Here is an 18,189-nt window from a genome sequence, read left to right on the forward strand (position 1 = left end):
CTCTCTCTCTCTCTCTCTCTCTCTCTCTCTCTCTCTCTCTCTCTTTGTATTATTGTTATTACTATTATTATTATTATTCACCATCTTCTGTTCCTTCTACTTTTTTTTATTCTTTCCTCCTTATTTTGTCTGTCCGTGTGTCTTGGCCGAGGTGGTTGATTACCTTCCCCGCGGTCCGAGACAGGTGGGAGGTTCTGGTAGCGTCTGTTCGTCGCCGCAGACACGCGAAAATGTGATCCTCGGTGGCACAGGCATCCCTATAGAACTCCCTTACCTCTCCTTCTTTTATTTTTTTAATCAAAGGTATAGTAAGAAGAGGAAGTGGGTTAGTGGCGAAGGTAGGAGAGAGAGAGAGAGAGAGAGAGAGATGGGGGGGGGTTATAAGGACAGTCCCATCCGTAGTTTAATTAGTAGGAGTGTTCGGTTGTATAGTGTAGGTTCGTTAGCTGTTCTGGTGTTGTTTATTGTTTATCGGGCACCTTATTTGTATACCCCCGGCGTGCTTCTTCGTCTCCTTCTTCTTCATCTTTGTCTTCACTTTTTTTTCCAATTCATCAGTCAGTCCATGACTTTTATTTGACGCTGGAATCCTGCCTTTTAAATACTGCCTGTCTTTCACTCCCTCTCCCTTTCTCTTCCCTATACTGACTGTCTTTCACTCCCTCTCCCTTTCTCTTCCCTATACTGCCTGTCTTTCACTCCCTCTCCCTTTCTCTTCCCTATACTGACTGTCTTTCACTCCCTCTCCCTTTCTCTTCCCTTTCCATTCCCATCCATGAGCCTTCTTGTGTCTCCGTCTGTCTATCTGTATACTCATCCATCACTCCACCGTCTATGTGAGGCTCCAATCTTCTTTCTTTTTCTTTTCTCTTTTTCTTTCTCTTTGGATGATCGTCTCTTTGTTCTCTCCCCCATTCCTCTTCCCTTGCATTCCCTCTTCTTCCATATCCATCCATCAAGCTGTCTATCAAGTATTCACTCATCAATCTATTATTTATCTGCCAATCTAGCGCTCCCCTCCCGTCACCTCCCCATTTGCATTCCGAACCCATCCATCGGGCCTTCACCCCATCCAGCCTACCCTCACCCAGTCTATCCATTTCCTCCAACCGATTGTCTTTCACTCCCTTCCTCTCCCATTGCCTTATTTCCGTCCCCATCCGTCCGTCTGCCTGCCACTCGGGCGTTCAACCTTCCCACCATTGTCTCAGGACCTTCAAGACCCGGGAAGTAGCGTTTTACCCGTCACTTGCCTGCCATCAAAACACCCTTGGGCCTTCCTCAGTAGTTACCTTCCCTCCCGTATATAGTGTTAGTTGGGTATTCCATTCCAGAGCTACAACGGGACGGAGTGTTTTGATTTTAGAGTTAGATGGCGGCCGTGACGAAATGGTGTAGTGGACCCGTTAAGTAAGAACGAATCAAAACTATTAAGGAAATACTCTCAATTTGTTACCTATAATGAATATTTGATTGTGGAGTTGGTTTGGGTTATAAGAAGGTGTCATGAAAGAGCATTAACAAAGTAGTAAACCAGCAGTAAAGTAGTAAGCCAGGTCATTTCAAATCCCCTCATTAATCCATTTGTGATATATTTTGCTCCTCTGAGAGAGTAGTAGCAGAGTGCAGCTAGACTTTATTGGTATTATCGGGCAGGACTGTGTTTGCAGCACCCTCAGGATTCAACACAGCAGCAAGATTCATTACAAAGTCTCTATAATAATCCGCCCACGCCACCACTAACGGGCTAGCGATAAGGCCCGTATACTCCGGCTTTACAAACCCACATCAAATAGGCTTTCGTAGAGAATGTGAGAATTTCCATGGGTATAGTTTTATGCGCCTAATGATAGTTTGACAAGGCTTGTGCACCATGAATGTGAAAACATGCACGAGAACCTAACCAACCTCCTGTGTGGCCTTTGGAAATATTTCTTGAGAGAGCCGAAAGCGTCGTGAGAATACGGCCTCCCGTCAGTGCCCAAAATAGACGCCATTGGGCGTTACGGGCCTGCAGAGAGTAGTAAAGAATAATGTAAGTCAATTTCGTTGTAAATCTACAGTCGTCCTTTGCGTCTTATTACAAACTCCTGCCACGACTGACGAAGGCATACGATTTTTTTTTTCTCTTTCCTTGATTATAGCGACGATTTTTTCACATTTCTTGGCGCTGGCTCACGCCGCCCCCGAGCCCTCCACTTCACTGAGCCGTAATCGAGGTTAGGGTTGATAAGCAGCATGCGGCTAATTTACGACACGTCAAAAATAGTTAGCCGTCGCCACATGATCTATACAGCCAAAGCCCGCGTCCACTTCCTCCCCGCACTGACCTCGCGCCCGCCTCCGCCTCACTGCAGGGAACGTCTTGGGTCGGTATTCTTAAAGGGCTATTACACTGGGCAAATTTTCCGTGGATCTTCAGTCAAACCACGATTTCCGCTGGTGTGGTTCTCCGTGGTTTCTTTTCTTTCTGTGTCTTCCGAAAAGTCTTCTTCACGACGGTAGTAGATTAAGGACGACGACGACGCATCATCATTCATCATCACAAGCAACGCGAAATACACGCCAGCACCAGCGTGGATTGACTGGTTTTCCACGGTGCCCTTTAGATGATTCCGCCTCTCACGTCAACTCTTTCCAAAGGCCGAGAAGGAGCTAGATCGTCTTCTAATGAGTTTTCTTTGTAGGCTCATGGTAGTACAGAAGCAGGGTCAACCTACCACTAGGGTCATAAATGTACTCGTGGAAATACTCAGACACTCCACGAAAGCCTTGTCAAATGTGAGTCCATCCGAAATTGACCTCTTTATTTTATAGGAGCAGTTCTAGGGGGGGGATTTTTGTTTTATTTTTTTCCCTTGAGTTGTTTCCTTTGCTGTAACAAAAAAAACTTGGGCCGAAATGTTTAAAAACGAATGGCCCAGGAGTTTTAGAAGAAAAGAGGTATGAGGAGAGTGTCTTATTTAGTTACTGTTGACACCATTTTGTGAGTGCGTGTCCCGCAACCTCCCTTTTTTATCCCTTAAGAAAAGTAAGAATAGGAAAAGCATCTAAGAATCAAATTTACTTCTTCGAGGCGAAATTCGTATATATGATCATTTTAATAGACAAAGAAAAGCGACGCGGAACCTTTAGGAGCACAAGAAGGGTATTCATTTTAACTTGCAGGTGTGTATTGGTAGAAGAGCTTACAGTCGGGGGATGACATAGAGGTAGGAACAAATAAAATGCCGGAAAAGGTAAATGAAAAAGGACCAAAGTAGGCTAAAAATTAAAGAAACAGGAAAATATAATAGAAAAGCAAAAACTGCGTAAGCGAAGTACACGGAAATAACAGAGCTTAGTGCATGGCGAAGTATCTAAGTGTGAAGAAGAGCCAAGGACCTAAGAAGCGATACACAGCGGAACGGGTATATAAAAAAGATAAATAAAAAAAAAAAATCAAGGGAGCGGAAAGGCATATTCAAAGGATAGACTTGTGTAATAACGAAAATTTAAAAAAAACATTAGTGTTGAAAGGGACTGGTGTGTTTATTAAAGAAATGGAAGGGGTAATTATCCCCTATTTGAAGGATATCTTGAAGGGAGTGTACAGAAAGGAGGGAGGAGGCTGTTTCGTCTACAATATGGCGGCGAGGAAACTATTGTGGAAGAGAAGAAACCTGTAGCATGGGAGGGAAAAAGATGGTGAAGGAAACCTGAATGCATAGAAGATAGTGGAGTTTGCATTATTTTCATTATGTTTTTATACTACTACTACTACTACTACTACTACTACTACGCTACTACTTTACTTATTGTTATTTTTTCCGCTTTTATGTCAAGTAGTTTTTGTTTCGTGTATTGCTTGTTTCTCTTTTATCCTCCTCACCCGGCACCTGCGTTTTCGATATATATAAATGTACTGTTGGCGTGTGTGTGTGTGTGTGTGTGTGTGTGTGTGTGTGTGTGTGTGTGTGTTACCAGTTATTTCATTCTTTCTGATTTTTATGTTCACCCGCTTCGTTTATTTTCTCTCGTGTGTGTGTGTGTGTGTGTGTGTGTGCAGCTCAGGAGGCGGTTCAAGGCTAATCCCAAGGTGCTGAGCTATAAAAAATAAATGACACGTTGCCCCGTAATAAAGGAATCGGGGGAAGCCAAGACATTGATCAAGTTTAGCTGCAGGGAGAGATGCTTTGTTCCTGTCGTTCTTATTGCTTTGTTGTTTTGTGGCTTGGTATTGAGTTGGACGATGCATCAAAACTCAGCTGTGTTCGTTAAGGCGGAGGTGAGACGCTGTTAATTCATGGGTGACCTGAGTACTTTTTGCTCCTCAGTTAGTCAGTCAAAATAGGGAAGAACACAGCAAAACGTAACCCTTCAAGCATACAACTAGATAGAGAAAAGAAAAGCTAATACATTGATATTTTTGTCATATAATTGCGCGATTTTTTATCATTTTATATTCTTCAACTGATTCCGGTTTTTTTTTTTTTTTTTTTTTTTTTTTTTTTTTTTTGTGTGTGTGTGTGTGTGTGTTTCATCGATGCACTGAAGTTTTCCTCTTCCTCAGCGTCGAGCTTCTGCATTTTCCTCGTTATTATTTCATGTTCGCGTTAATACGGCGATGCATGGCGATTACAGGAGATTACGCATAGTATTTGTTCTTAAGTCATCGATGCACTTAAGTTTTCCTCTTCCTCTACGTCTAGCTTCTGCATTTTCCTCGTTGTTATTTCATGTTCGCGTTAATATGGCGATGCATGGCGATTACAGGAGATTACGCGCAGTATTTTTTCTTAAGTCATCGATGCACTTAAGTTTTCCTCTTCCTCTACGTCGAGCTTCTGCATTTTCCTCGTTGTTATTTTTCATGTTCGCGTTAATATGGCGATGCATGGCGATTACAGGAGATTACGCGCAGTATTTTTTCTTAAGTCATCGATGCACTTAAGTTTTCCTCTTCCTCTACGTCTAGCTTCTGCATTTTCCTCGTTGTTATTTCATGTTCGCGTTAATATGGCGATTACGCGTAGTATTTTTTCTTAAGTCATCGATGCACTTAAGTTTTCCTCGTTCAGCATGTTCATTTTCCTCAGTATTTTTCGCCCTCGCGTTAAAATAGTTGATGAAGTAGTTGATGGCGCAGCTGTGGCAAAAAAAATAAATGAATACTATGTTCAAGAGATGGATGGGAAGTGTCGTGTTATTGGCGCCTTGTCTGATGTACGTAATGTCTTTTTCGCAGTTGTTGTTTTTTTGTTGTTGATTTTTATGTAGCTTTTTGTGTGTGTGTGAGTGAGGACAGTTTTTTTCCTTCCTGATTGTCACGTTCACCCGGTTTGTTTGTTTTCTGGCGCGTGTGTGTGTGTGTGTGTGTGTGTGTGTGTGTCGAGTGAATAAACTTTTTGCATTTTTTCTCTCTCTCTCTCTCTCTCTCTCTCTCTCTCTCTCTCTCTCTCTCTCTCTCTCTCTCTCTCTCTCTCTCTCTCTCTCTCTCTCTCTCTCTCTCTCTCTCTCTCTCTCAATTTTCCATTAGTCTGGATGTCTGAATGTCGTGTCAATGGCCTTTGTGTGTGACCAATAAGAGCGGTGTCCCTCCTCCTCCCCCCCCCCCTCCTCCTCCTCCTCCTCCTCCTCCTCCTTCTCCTCTCTATCCTCACTCCTTTACTTCCTTCTTTCTTTCTTTATCTATCCCTCCTTCCCTTATTTCTTTCATTCTTACCTTAAACCATCATAACTATCATCATTTTTTTTCCTTATCTTTCTTTCCTCCTCTCTCTCTCTCCCCCTTCCTTCTTACTATCTACCTTTCTTCCTCTATTCTTGCATCTCCCCTTCCTCTCCTCTTTGCTTTTCTCCTTTACTCGTCCTTCCATCTTCTTTTTTTCCTTCTTCCTTCACTCTTTTCCATCTCCTGCTTCGGCATCTTCTTAAACTTTGGTCATCCTATATCGCTTCTTAGGTATCTTTCTCCTCCTAGTCGTCATCCTCATCCTTATCCTTGTCCACCTCTTCGTCTTCGTCATCCTGGTCTTTCTCCTCCTAGTCATCATCCTCATCCTTATCCACTCTTTCGTCTTCGTCAACCTGGTCTTTCTCCTCCTCGTCCTCCTCCTCCTCCTCCTCCTCCTCCTCCTCCTCCTCCTCCTCCTCCTCTTCCTCCTCCTCCTCCTCCTCCTCCTCGTCGTCCTCCTCGCCTTCCTGCGTGGGGCCATAACTCGAGTCGCAATCAAGGTATGGCCAAACCTCACCTGAGTTTTCTATACCTGTTTGACGACCCCCGCCCCACCTTTCCCTCAGTGGCCGCCCCTCAGCTACTAATGTCTTCCTTTCCTCCCTCCTCACCTCCTTTACTCCTTACCTGTGTTTATTTTTTTCCTCCTCGCTTTTTTTTATCGAGTCTTTCCTCCGGTTTTCCCTTCCCTCCTCACCTCCTTTACTTTCTACCTAGGTTTAATGTCTTCCTCCCATGCCCTTTTTTTTCCCTCCTCGTCCTTTTTTTTTCATTCAGTCTTTCCTCCGGTTTTTCATTGGCCCTTTTTTTCCCCTTTATTCATGCCTCCATTTTCCCTCCCTCTCTCTCTTCGTGCCTCTCCTTTTCCTTCCTTCCTCTTTTCCATTTTTTTCCTCCATTCTCCTGATTTTTTTTCCTTAGCGCCTCTTTTTTCCATTTTCCGTCTCTTTCTGCCTCTCCTTCACTCTCTTCCGTTTCCTCCCACTTTTTTTCCCTCCGTCCCTCCCTTCCTCCGTCTTTGCCATCGCTTCTTTTCTCAACTCTCCCCCCTTTCCCTCCACTGTTGCCTCCCTCCTCCTCCTCCTCCTCCTCCTCCTCCTCCTCCTCTTGTTTCTTGTTTTCCATCTTCCGCCTAAAACAAAAATTAGAGAGAGAGAGAGAGAGAGAGAGAGAGAGAGAGAGAGAGAGAGAGAGAGAGAGAGAGAGTTGTCTTTGTGTATCTTCACCTCTCGCATGTTTCCCATCGGTAACAGGAGTTGTGCATCTGCCTGGAACACACACACACACACACACACACACACACACACACACACACACACACACACACACACACATATCTCACCACCCTCATTACCAGTGGTTCGGCGGAAATGATCGCATCCACTTACCTGGGTGATGATTACCTGGGCTCCTGGCGGCGGCGGCGGCAGTGGTGGTGGTGGTGGTGAGGGGGTTAGTAAGTGGAAGGAGTAAAAGAAAGGGGTCTTGTTGAGGGTGGTGGTGGGTGAGATGGAACGAAAAAGAAAGGGGTATAGGAAAGGGTTGATGGTGGTGGTGTTGTGGGTGATGGAGCAAAGTGGAGGTGCTAGAAGGGAAAGGAAGGTGAAAGTGTTGTGGTGGTCGTAGTGGTGGTAGTGGAAGGGAAAGAAAGGGGAAAGCATTGGTGGTGGTAGTGATGGTGGGGGCATGCAGAGGAAGGAATGGAGTAGAGAGAAAGGGAAGGGAAGGGAAGGGAAGGGGTATAGCGACGATAGCAGGTTGAAGGGGCGAGGTACAAGGAAGGGAAGGGACGGGGTAGTGACGATAGCAGGTTGAAGGGGCGAGGTACAAGGAAGGGAAGGGACGGGGTAGTGACGATAGCAGGTTGAAGGGGCGAGGTACAAGGAACGGAACGGAAGGGGTGGTGACGATAGCGGGTTGAAGGGGCGAGGTACAAGGAAGGGAAGGAGTAGTGACGATAGCGGGTTGAAGGGGCGAGGTACAAGGAAGGGAAGGGGTGGTGACGATAGCAGGTTGAAGGGGCGAGGTACAAGGAACGGAAGGGAAGGGATAGTGACGATAGCAGGTTGAAGGGGCGAGGTACAAGGAACGGAAGGGAAGGGATAGTGACGATAGCAGGTTGAAGGGGCGAGGTACAAGGAACGGAAGGGAAGGGATAGTGACGATAGCAGGTTGAAGGGGCGAGGTACAAGGAACGGAAAGGAAGGGGTAGTGACGATAGCAGGTTAAAGGGGCGAGGTACAAGGAACGGAAAGGAAGGGGTAGTGACGATAGCAGGTTAAAGGGGCGAGGTACAAGGAACGGAAGGGAAGGGGTAGTGACGATAGCAGGTTGAAGGGGCGAGGTACAAGGAAGGGAAGGGACGGGGTAGTGACGATAGCAGGTTGAAGGGGCGAGGTACAAGGAAGGGAAGGGACGGGGTAGTGACGATAGCAGGTTGAAGGGGCGAGGTACAAGGAAGGGAAGGGACGGGGTAGTGACGATAGCAGGTTGAAGGGGCGAGGTACAAGGAAGGGAAGGGACGGGGTAGTGACGATAGCAGGTTGAAGGGGCGAGGTACAAGGAAGGGAAGGGAAGGGGTAGTGACGATAGCAGGTTGAAGGGGCGAGGTACAAGGAAGGGAAGGAAGGGTAGTGACGATAGCAGGTTCAAGGGGCGAGGTACAAGGAACGGAAGGGAAGGGGTAGTGACGATAGCAGGTTGAAGGGGCGAGGTACAAGGACGGGCCCGCAAGGGGTAGCGACGATAGCAGGTTGAAGGGGCGAGGTACAAGGAAGGGAAGGGAAGGGGTAGTGACGATAGCGGGTTGAAGGGGCGAGGTACAAGGAAGGGAAGGGAAGGGGTAGTGACGATAGCAGGTTGAAGGGGCGAGGTACAAGGAAAGGAAGGGAAGGGATGGGGTAGTGACGATAACAGGTTGAAGGGGCGAGGTACAACGAAGGGAAGGGAGGGGAAGGGGAAAAGGGAAAGAAAGTGAAGAACGGAATAAGAGAAAGAAAAAAACAAGTTAGAAAGCTGTACTGGAAGGGGAAGGAAACGGAAAGGAATTGTGGAAAGGAATTAGAGACAGAAAAGGACAAGTTGGAAAGCTGTTTTGAGAGGGGGGGAGAGGAGACACGAGGAGGGGGGCAGGGGGGAGGGGGTTTAAGGGGCAGTGGTCCTAATGGTAGGTGGTGGGCCAGCAGATTACACGTGGCCAGATGTGTAATGACAGCAATCTGGCCGCATTTGTCATTGGCCACAGTGGTACAGTCTGTCTCTTGGCCACCCTCCCCTCCCCTGCCCTTCTCTACCCTCCCCCACCTTCCCCTGGCTCACCCTATCCTACCCTGCCTTCTCTTCTTACATTTATCTGTTTCTTGTTTAATTCTCCGTCTCTATATTTTACCTTACGATACTCTAGCTTACCCACCCTTACCTTACCTTGCCTTGCCTGATCTTGCCTTATCTTACCTTGCTCTACCTTAGCTTCCCTTACCGTACCCTGTCATATCCTTCTTTCCTATGTCTGCCCGTCTATTACTGTTGAATTATCTCTCAATTATCTGTCTGTCTCTACTCTCTACTCTCTCTCTCTCTCTCTCTCTCTCTCTCTCTCTCTCTCTCTCTCTCTCTCTCTCTCTCTCTCTCTCTCTCTCTCTCTCTCTCTCTCTCTCTCTCTCTCTCTCTCTCTCTCTCTCTCTCTCTCTCTCTCTCTCTCTCACACACACACACACACACACACACACACACACACGAAGAATGAAGCATTATGGTTTGCATATTCGCGTTGACAATTTCTTCCCTTACTAGATACCTCCCTTTCCCTCCCTCCCACCCACCCATCCTTCCTTCCTTCCTTCCTTTCTTCCTTAACTGTCCTCTATCACAGCGGTCGGTTATATTAAGAAGCTGGTGTGGTGTGTTCCATGATCATTCTCGTGTGTTTACTGCTGTGTGTGTGTGTGTGTGTGTGTGTGTGTGTGTGTGTGTGTGTGTGTGTGATTTATTGTCGAGGGAGAACCAAGGAGTAACTGTAAGATATGGAAGAAAAAAAATCTATCCACACTGTTCACATTAAATATGAAAGAGGAACCTTCCACAACAACACTCTACTCCGTTTTTCCGTTATTTTCATTACCTTTTCTATGTCTAAGCCTATTGGTAGACCTGATGTTAGAACTGCCGAAATTGACTTTTTTCGCTCTCTTTGTTTCCCCTTCTTTGTTTTGTTGTTCCCGCTTTCTAATATTATGCAGCCTTTTTTCTGTAGTTATTTGATGTTGAGACTTTATAATATATTTGTATTATTTATTTATTAAGTTGTTTGTATCTTGATGGTTATTTGTTGTATATTATTTTACATCTGTTTTAATTAAGCGTCTTTGGTTGTTGACCATCATTGTTTCCCTTTTTTGTTGTTGTTTAACCATTTTACTTAATACCCAAAATTTCTTCTTTCTTTTTTCGTATTTCCCTAACGTGTTGGTATCTTGCTGTTCATATATCGTGTGCCCTGCACGCATGTTTCTTTTTTTATCTCTTGTTTTCTCTTCATTTTTCTAGTATTCTGTTTTGCTTTATGTAAAGATGACCTGTTGTTTTGCTTCTTTGCGCAGTCTGTTGATGCTTTGCTCTTTCAATTCCTATCTTATCCGTTTTTTAGTTTTTTTATTAAAATTTCCTTTTATTTTGCTTATTTGCGGAGTCTATTGATGCTTTATTCTTTCAATTCCATTATGCCACTCGTGTATTGTAACGTATTATGTATTCCAACCCAATCAAAGCTTAGTGTTTGGGCTGCCAGTACCAAGGGGTTATTATGAATTGCCCGGCGACTGTGTGTTCATTATTGTAATGGCCTTGCTCGGCAGTGTCCTTGTGTGCGTGCATGACAAGGCCGCAACCCAACATTATTCCAACCCAGGCGAGGCCGTGTCTGGCAGGGAGGGAGCTAGGGAGGACGCCAGTGACAACAAAGATTCACCGTGTACTCTTTGCGTTGTTGTTGTCGATATTTAAACAGCGACATCACGACTACCCGGGGACACACACACACACACAAACACACACACACACACAGGTCGTAACTTAGTGCCAAATGTGCTCCAGGTAAATACGGATGACAGTGGGCGTGGCCAGGGGGACGAGGTGACCAATAGGCGTGCAGGTCGTGCGGGGAAGCAAACCAATAGGAGGGAGAGACGTGACCTTGCCCCGCCTCCCTGATGCTAGCTTGCCCCGCCTTCTTTCTCCTTCCCCTCCTCTTCTCTCCCTCTCCCTCTCGCGCCTCCCTCCCTTGTGCCATTGCTCCGTCAAAGGGATAAATTGCGGTTGTCGATTTAGGGACCTGTATTGTGTCTCCTCCCTCTCTCCCTCTCCCTTCTCCCTCGTGTTCCCTCCCTTGTGTCCCTCTCCCCTTGCCTTCTTCCCTTCGTTTTTCCCTCTTCTCCCTCTCCTCGTCTTCTTCCTTCTTCCATCCTTCCCTCCCTTTTCCCTCTTCCACCTCCCTCCTGTCCCTCTTTCTTCTCTTCATCCTGTTTCTCTCAATTCTCTTCCCTCCCTGTGCCTCCCTGTGCCTCCCTGTGCCTCCCCAGCTGCCCCCTTCCCTCCCTCCCTTCTTCCCTCTGTCTCCATCCCTTCCATTTTCCCTCTCCCTATCTCTTTCTCCTTGTCCCCATTGCTTACTCTATCCCTCCCTATCTCCCTTTTCTGTGTCTCCTTCCTTCCCTCCCTTCTTTTCTCCCCCCTTCCTTTTTTTTGTCCCCCTCTTGTCTCCTCTCTCCCTCCCTCCCTCTCTCCCTCCCCATTACTCCCCTCCCCTCCCCACCATCACATTTAGACATGCAATACGTGTGCTGGACTTATTTACCGTCACTCAGAGTCCATAATTGCTGGATAATGAGTGCAATAAAAGCCTCATATGACTGCACAAGAGAGGGACAGCAGAGGGATAGGAGGAGAGGTAGCGACGGGGCCGGAGGACGAGGCACCCCCCTTCTCCCCACCTGTCACCTGCCATTCCCTTCCTTTACCTTGCCCCCCTTCTCCCCACCTGTCACCTGCCATTCCCTTCCTTTACCTTGCCCCCCTTCTCCCTACCTGTCACCTGCCATTCCTTCCCACTTCTCCCTACCTGTCACCTGCCATTCCCTTCCTTTACCTTGCCCCCCTTCTCCCCACCTGTCACCTGCCATTCCCTTCCTTTACCTTGCCCCCCTTCTCCCCACCTGTCACCTGCCATTCCCTTCCTTTACCTTGCTTTCATTTCTTTCTTTTCCCCTTCCCCTTGTCTTTTAATTTTCTTTCTCCCGGTCTTTTCCATTCCCTCCCCTTCCTTTGTTTTTACCCCTGTCCTCTTTATATCCTCTCTCTCCCTTTATTTTCCCTTCCCTTTCCTTCTTTTCCCCTCTCTCTATTTTCCTTGTCTTCTCGTAATCCCCTTTCCTTCCCTTCCTTCCTTCCCCTTATCTTACCTTAAATTCCTCTCCCTTTTCTTTCCTTCCTTTCACATCCCACCCTTTCCCTCCTATTCCTTCCCTTTCCTTACTTTCGTTTCATTTCTTCCCTTCTCTTCCCTTCCCTCCCATTTTCTCTCTCCCTTCCCTTCCTTTCCCTTCCCGCCCTTCATCTGTCCTTTCGTCCTTGCACACCCTTCGTTATAAATGTCCCCGACCTCTCGTATCCTTGCACCTTTATTCCTCCTGTCAACTCATGCTTTCTTATTCTCCAGGCCTCCCTTCCCTCCCTTCTTTCCCCCCTCCCACCACCTTGAATTCCTTTTGGTATTACTGAAATGAAGAAAAAAAAGTATTGTTAATTTTCTTTCTTTTTTTCTTTTACTTCCCTTCCCTGCGCCTCGTCGCGTCCCGGCATGTGGTCGTAATTGCCGCCACACTCCTCACTTTACTCCATAAATAAAAGATTGAGCTTTTTTTCGGCGCCGCGTGTGTCACAGTTTTCTCGCACGAAATATTATATCGTTTTTACTCCGACATTTTTTTTTTTTTTTTTTTTTTTTTTATGTACGCTGCCTTACTGTTTTGTGATTTTTGTGTGTGTGTCATATGCACGCGCTTGTGTGTGTGTGTGTGTGTGTGTGTGTGTGTGTGTGTGTGTGTGTGTGTGTGTGTGTGTGTGTGTGTGTGTGTGTGTGTGTGTGTCATTTAGCACGCGCGCCCACGTATGGGGAAACATCAGCGGAAATAAATCATAATTTCAGTCTATAAGCAACTGTTTATGGTTAGTCTTAGCGAAGTATATATATATATATATATATATATATATATATATATATATATATATATATATATATATATATATATATATATATATATATATGTATATATATATATATATATATATATATATATATATATATATATATATATATATATATATATATATATATATATATACACATATATAACTTTAAGGTGTAAGTAACCATTTGTTAAAAATTAACCACCACTATTATTATTTTTATTTGACTTGCGTTTGTCTCATACATTTTTTGTTGTCAAGCACATCAAAAAATATCAAAGTAAATAACTGTCCATTACTTGACTGAAGAATCTGAAACGTTTTCTGCAGCTTCATACTTTATATTTATTAAGGGGCCGTTCACTCACACTCACACTTACACATTCACACACACACACACACACACACACACACACACACACACACACACACACGCACGCACGCACGCACGCACACACACACATCGGAGAGTGCACCTCACACCAGCGATGAAAATGAATACTAATGTGAGTAGAGTCGGAGGCACAACGTCTCATACGAACTCCGTATCTGTATAAAGGTAAAAATAGCTGCGCATAACTATCATTATTTCATTGCCTTAACCTGTATGGGGTATGTACGGTACGAGTACGAATGTTAGTGAAACCTTAAAGACTGTAAAGATGTATAATTATCAATAGTTCACGAAAAAGTGGGACATTTCAATACAAAATTAATAAAAGTAAATACAGGGGGACGTTTTAGGGACACTTGCAAAAGCAAGACATACGTAAAAAAAAGCAGGACTGTCCCGCCTTAAAAGCGGGACTCTGGTCACCTTATGTAATCATCATCATTATTGTTATTATCACAATTTTTTTTTATAATTACTATTAACCAGTATTGGTGTATTTCAGTGCCCTGGACAAGATCATCGTGCAGGGCTACAAGGCGCTGCAGCTCATGTACTTCTTCACCAGCGGCCCGGACGAGTGCAAGGCCTGGACCATACAGGTGAGGAACAGGGACAGGCAGGAAAGAGTTCAGGGGCCGAGAGGTCATGCCACAACACTGATGCTGCAGAGAGTGATGCCTCCAAGCTGTCATAATATATTCAATCTTGCCTGAGAAAGGGGGGGGGGGGGTCTAATCTCTGAATTCACAGTTGAAATTAATATTATTGTCACTTTCAAGCATTGCATGATTTTTACTGTATCATTTAAGTTTATTTTTAAGATGTTCATTTACACGAATACACTCAACTGATCCAGACGCCTCACCCGCTCTTCCATAGCTGTGGGAGCTGATTGGTTGGGTGAAAGGAGCTTAGAGTTAGGAGTCGGTGTTACCTTTGAGGGAGGGGGCTACAATATTTTCTCTTCATTTTCTTTATATTAGCATAGTCCTACTGTTATAAATTTAGGCTCATGATAAACAGCATAGTATCATGAACATGATGGTAGACTCAGTTTTCCTAAATAATATCTGTCAGTTTGCTAATATCAGAGATGCGTACGTATAACATTTCAATGCACAGAGAACCTGAAAATCTGCCCACTCTTTTGATGTAATCAACACAAGACCCAGGCTAGTACGTTTCAGGGGACACCGCTTAGCCCAGCCCAATGATCTTTAGATTTTCATTAGAGTTGGTCATGAATACATAGGAATGTGAAGTGGACGCGATCAAGCCAAATGTTTTTCATACGTGATCTGTCAGCTTTGGCACTAACAAGAATTAGAATTTAGTGTTGGCCCCAGTTAGAGCTACAATAGTTTTTGTAAAAAATAAAAGGTATTTGGGATTTGGGGCTGTTTGTGAAACATTTGGGGCTATACCTCCCAGTGCCTTGGTCTAAAACAGTGTTTCTTAAAGTGTGGTCCGCGGACCCCACCCCCAAGAATGTTTCCAAGGGGTTAAATTAATTAATTTATTTTTATTTCAAATCAAAAATTTTCGTCAAAAATTCCTTTTTTGCATTTTTTTTAGCTTTTTTTTTCAGGCAGTAAGTCAGGTACAGTAAGAATTGGGATTTAATATAATAAAATTATAATAATAAAGGGTCCGCTACATGAGTAATTTTAATAAAAGGGGTCCGCTGCACAAAAAGGTTTAAGAAACACTGGTCTAAAATGTTCATTTTACTGTATCATAAGAGCTGCATTACTTTTAGATGATGTCTCAACTTGCAGTGGAATGCAGACATGTTACATCCCTTCTAATACTACTCAGAAATAATGATCTTTATCATTATCATCAGTGGCGTCATTTTTCTAATAGGCAAAATAGGAACTCACAATAGTCCATGTAACCATTTTGGCAAGAGTTCTGAGCTAAAATATAGGACATTGATTGCCTAATTTTAACCTTCTTTAATGTAGGAGGTATGTCCTTCTTAGTGACCTCTTACAATGCACAGGGAAATTCAGACATATCCTCAATGGCCTCCTTGAGGATATGTACCGTATTTGACAGCTTATAAGACACATGGGCTTATAAGACGCACCCCAATTTCAGCAGGCATTTGAAAAAAAATATATAATAAACGGGTTTGAAACACGAGTGTCACGTGAAAAATTTTCGCCTGACATTCGTAGCCCTCCCCCTATCAGGTCATCATTAAAGTTCTTTATTAAATCCCAATACTTTACATTTAAAACCCTTAATATTTGCTGGGACCTACCAGAATTGGTCCTTATAGACTCAAGAGTACTGCTTTGAGATGTAAACAAACATGGCGGAGACAGTGACATTCAGAGGGTTAACGGGTACAAAGTTTGTGCATCATATTTCTTTATTATTATTTTACATCATAAATCTAGTTGTTGTAATATTCTAGTACATTTTTTAAACATAAGGAAGTGTGAAATTTCAAACTTGAATGTGCTTCAATGTCTGTTTGAAATGCCAGAATTTTTACTCTTTTACTATACTCCAACACGATCTCTGTGTGTAACGAAACACACGAGAAATTAATCCAGACAAGGAAAGGTTTGCTGGCGCCGGGGGTCGAACCCGCGACCAGCGTAACGGGAGAGCCACTCCTTTACCAGTCGGCCAAAGAGGTACCCCCGTGGCTAAGTGGGTTATGGGAGGCTCGCCCATCAGGCAAGTCAGCACTACATGTTGAACACGTATGTAAAGTAAGAATGTTAAAAGATAAGCGCAAAATGGAGAAACAGGCACTTGTAAATATCCAATAATAACCTATCTTCTCAATATCTCGTCAATATTATCCATATATTGTTTGTGTTTATCAGTCAAACAAAGTTAAAGAGTTTTATGAAGGTCTGTCTTACCTCAATGATCCCTGTCTACTAGGGAAACATAGCGTGTCTTGCGCGTGTTGTCAGGTTTGGTGTACAACCGTCCACTAGTTTGTTTAGGTGCAGGCATTAAGTCACTTAATTTTCTTCCTGACTGGTGTCATTTTATATGAAGCAGTGGTAAGTACTACTGTTATACACTGTTACTTTAGAAAACAGTTGCCGCTGTCGCTGTAAAAGCGATCGCCACCTTGTCTACATTTGTGGAGAGGTTTTCAGTTTAATTAAGTGCCATTGCTGCACTAAAACTTCACTAGCCAGTGTCCCAAAGCAGAACTTTGACCTTATAAGACGCAGGCTGATTTTCAGGGACATTTTTTTGGAAAAAAAAGTGTGTCTTATAAGCCGTCAAATACGGTGATCATATTCATGATCAGTGACCTCCTCTCCCTTAGGTGTTGGGTGAGTATTAATAAAAAAAAGGCCATTTGACCATTGTAACGCATTTAATTTACCTTTTATACATGCATATATGTGTGTGCTATAGAAGAAACTAATTGACTTTTGTATTGTAGAAAGGAACAAAGGCCCCGCAGGCAGCTGGCAAGATCCACACTGACTTTGAGAAAGGCTTTGTCATGGCTGAGGTGATGAAGTTTGATGACTTCAAGGAGGAAGGATCTGAGGCAGCTGTCAAGGTAATGCAGGGTTAATGCCCTAATGGCTTCACCTACTTTTTCATGTGACAGTAGAAATGTTGCACACAAGGGGAGCTGTTTCTCTGATAGGTATACAGTACTTCTTGATAGTGAATGCATCTGCCAATTTTGTGACTACTCATACAGTCAGGTAAGCTTCACCTTCTAATAAGCATGCCAGCCTTTCCTTAAATCTCCCCCAAAAATTATCTTAGTCCCCTCCATTAATTTTAAAGCAAATTGATCCTTGCTCGTGGCACAAAATGCTGCACGCTATCAGCTCCCCTTGCCTCAAAAAAGTCTCTCAAGCCTCTCCTCAGCTTGAATGATTTCTGCTACTCTTCCATTGTTGCTAAAAGATTTCATGACATTCTTGCTTGATTTTTGTTAATGGGGAAATTTCCTCTTTAATTTTGTGTAATTATACCTCATCTTGGTGTCTGGAAATACTCAAGAGATTGATCTAATCTGGAAAGGGGGAAATAAACTTTTCAATGCTTGGGATTGAACCTTTGACCAGCCAGATGTGAAACTAATTCTACCCAGTCAGCTAAAGAAGTACCTCACTGTCGGGTGAGGTTTTAGGGCTTTCTGTCTTGGGCAGGTCACTACAGTTGTAATCGCCAGGAGATTGTTGGCATACCTCCCAGCGACTTTTCTTTGTGTCATTAACAGCTGTTCTTCTGCTTTTCAGGCTGCTGGAAAGTACCACCAACGGGGTCGCAACTATGTGGTGGAGGATGGAGACATCATCTTCTTCAAGTTCAACACTGGCGGCCTCAAGAAGAAGTGAGACTGGGCGTGCCTAGTGCTGATAATGGTCCTCTACATCCAGATGGCGGCGTGCTTCGTCTGCACTCATCTGTGATTTAATTATTTCCCCTTATCATTTTTTAACATTAAATCCTAAACAGTGGGTTTATGATTGTATTTTATTTACTCCACTGGACATGAATCATCCCAGTATTTCATTGAGGACTATATCAGCACTTCTAATTGTGCCTCTTGTCTGACAATTTTCCTACTTGTCTGAACCACCAATGTTTACAAATATAATGTATCATTTTTTTCAGTTAGGTATTAGGTGCCTTACTACAAAGATTTTTTTTTTTTTTTTTTTTTTTTTTTTTTTTTTTTTCATTGCATTCATCATATGCTTAAGACATGCCAGAGAAAACTCTTGTCTCTAAAACAATGGTTCTAAGTCTCAGACCCGAGAGTAAGCCAATGAGATGGAAAGACCCTGATACTTCCTGATACTAGTGGCCAGTAGGACTTACGTGGGTG

At 43.9% G+C, this 18,189-nt stretch overlaps 1 protein-coding gene across 1 annotated transcript in view; it reads left to right on the forward strand.

The window, feature by feature from the left end:
- Positions 1-17,824, forward strand: part of LOC126987848 (obg-like ATPase 1) — a 35,801-nt gene extending 17,977 nt beyond the window's left edge. Inside the window, exons 9-11 of the mRNA XM_050845280.1 lie at positions 13,855-13,951; positions 16,780-16,902; positions 17,597-17,824. Of these exons, the coding sequence (XP_050701237.1) occupies positions 13,855-13,951; positions 16,780-16,902; positions 17,597-17,695 (319 nt within the window). The 3' untranslated portion in view covers positions 17,696-17,824. The remainder of the gene's footprint in view (positions 1-13,854; positions 13,952-16,779; positions 16,903-17,596) is intronic.
- Positions 17,825-18,189: the final 365 nt, after the last annotated feature.

This window comes from Eriocheir sinensis, chromosome 66, assembly GCF_024679095.1.
Source record: "Eriocheir sinensis breed Jianghai 21 chromosome 66, ASM2467909v1, whole genome shotgun sequence".
In the NCBI taxonomy this organism is placed as follows: domain Eukaryota; kingdom Metazoa; phylum Arthropoda; class Malacostraca; order Decapoda; family Varunidae; genus Eriocheir; species Eriocheir sinensis.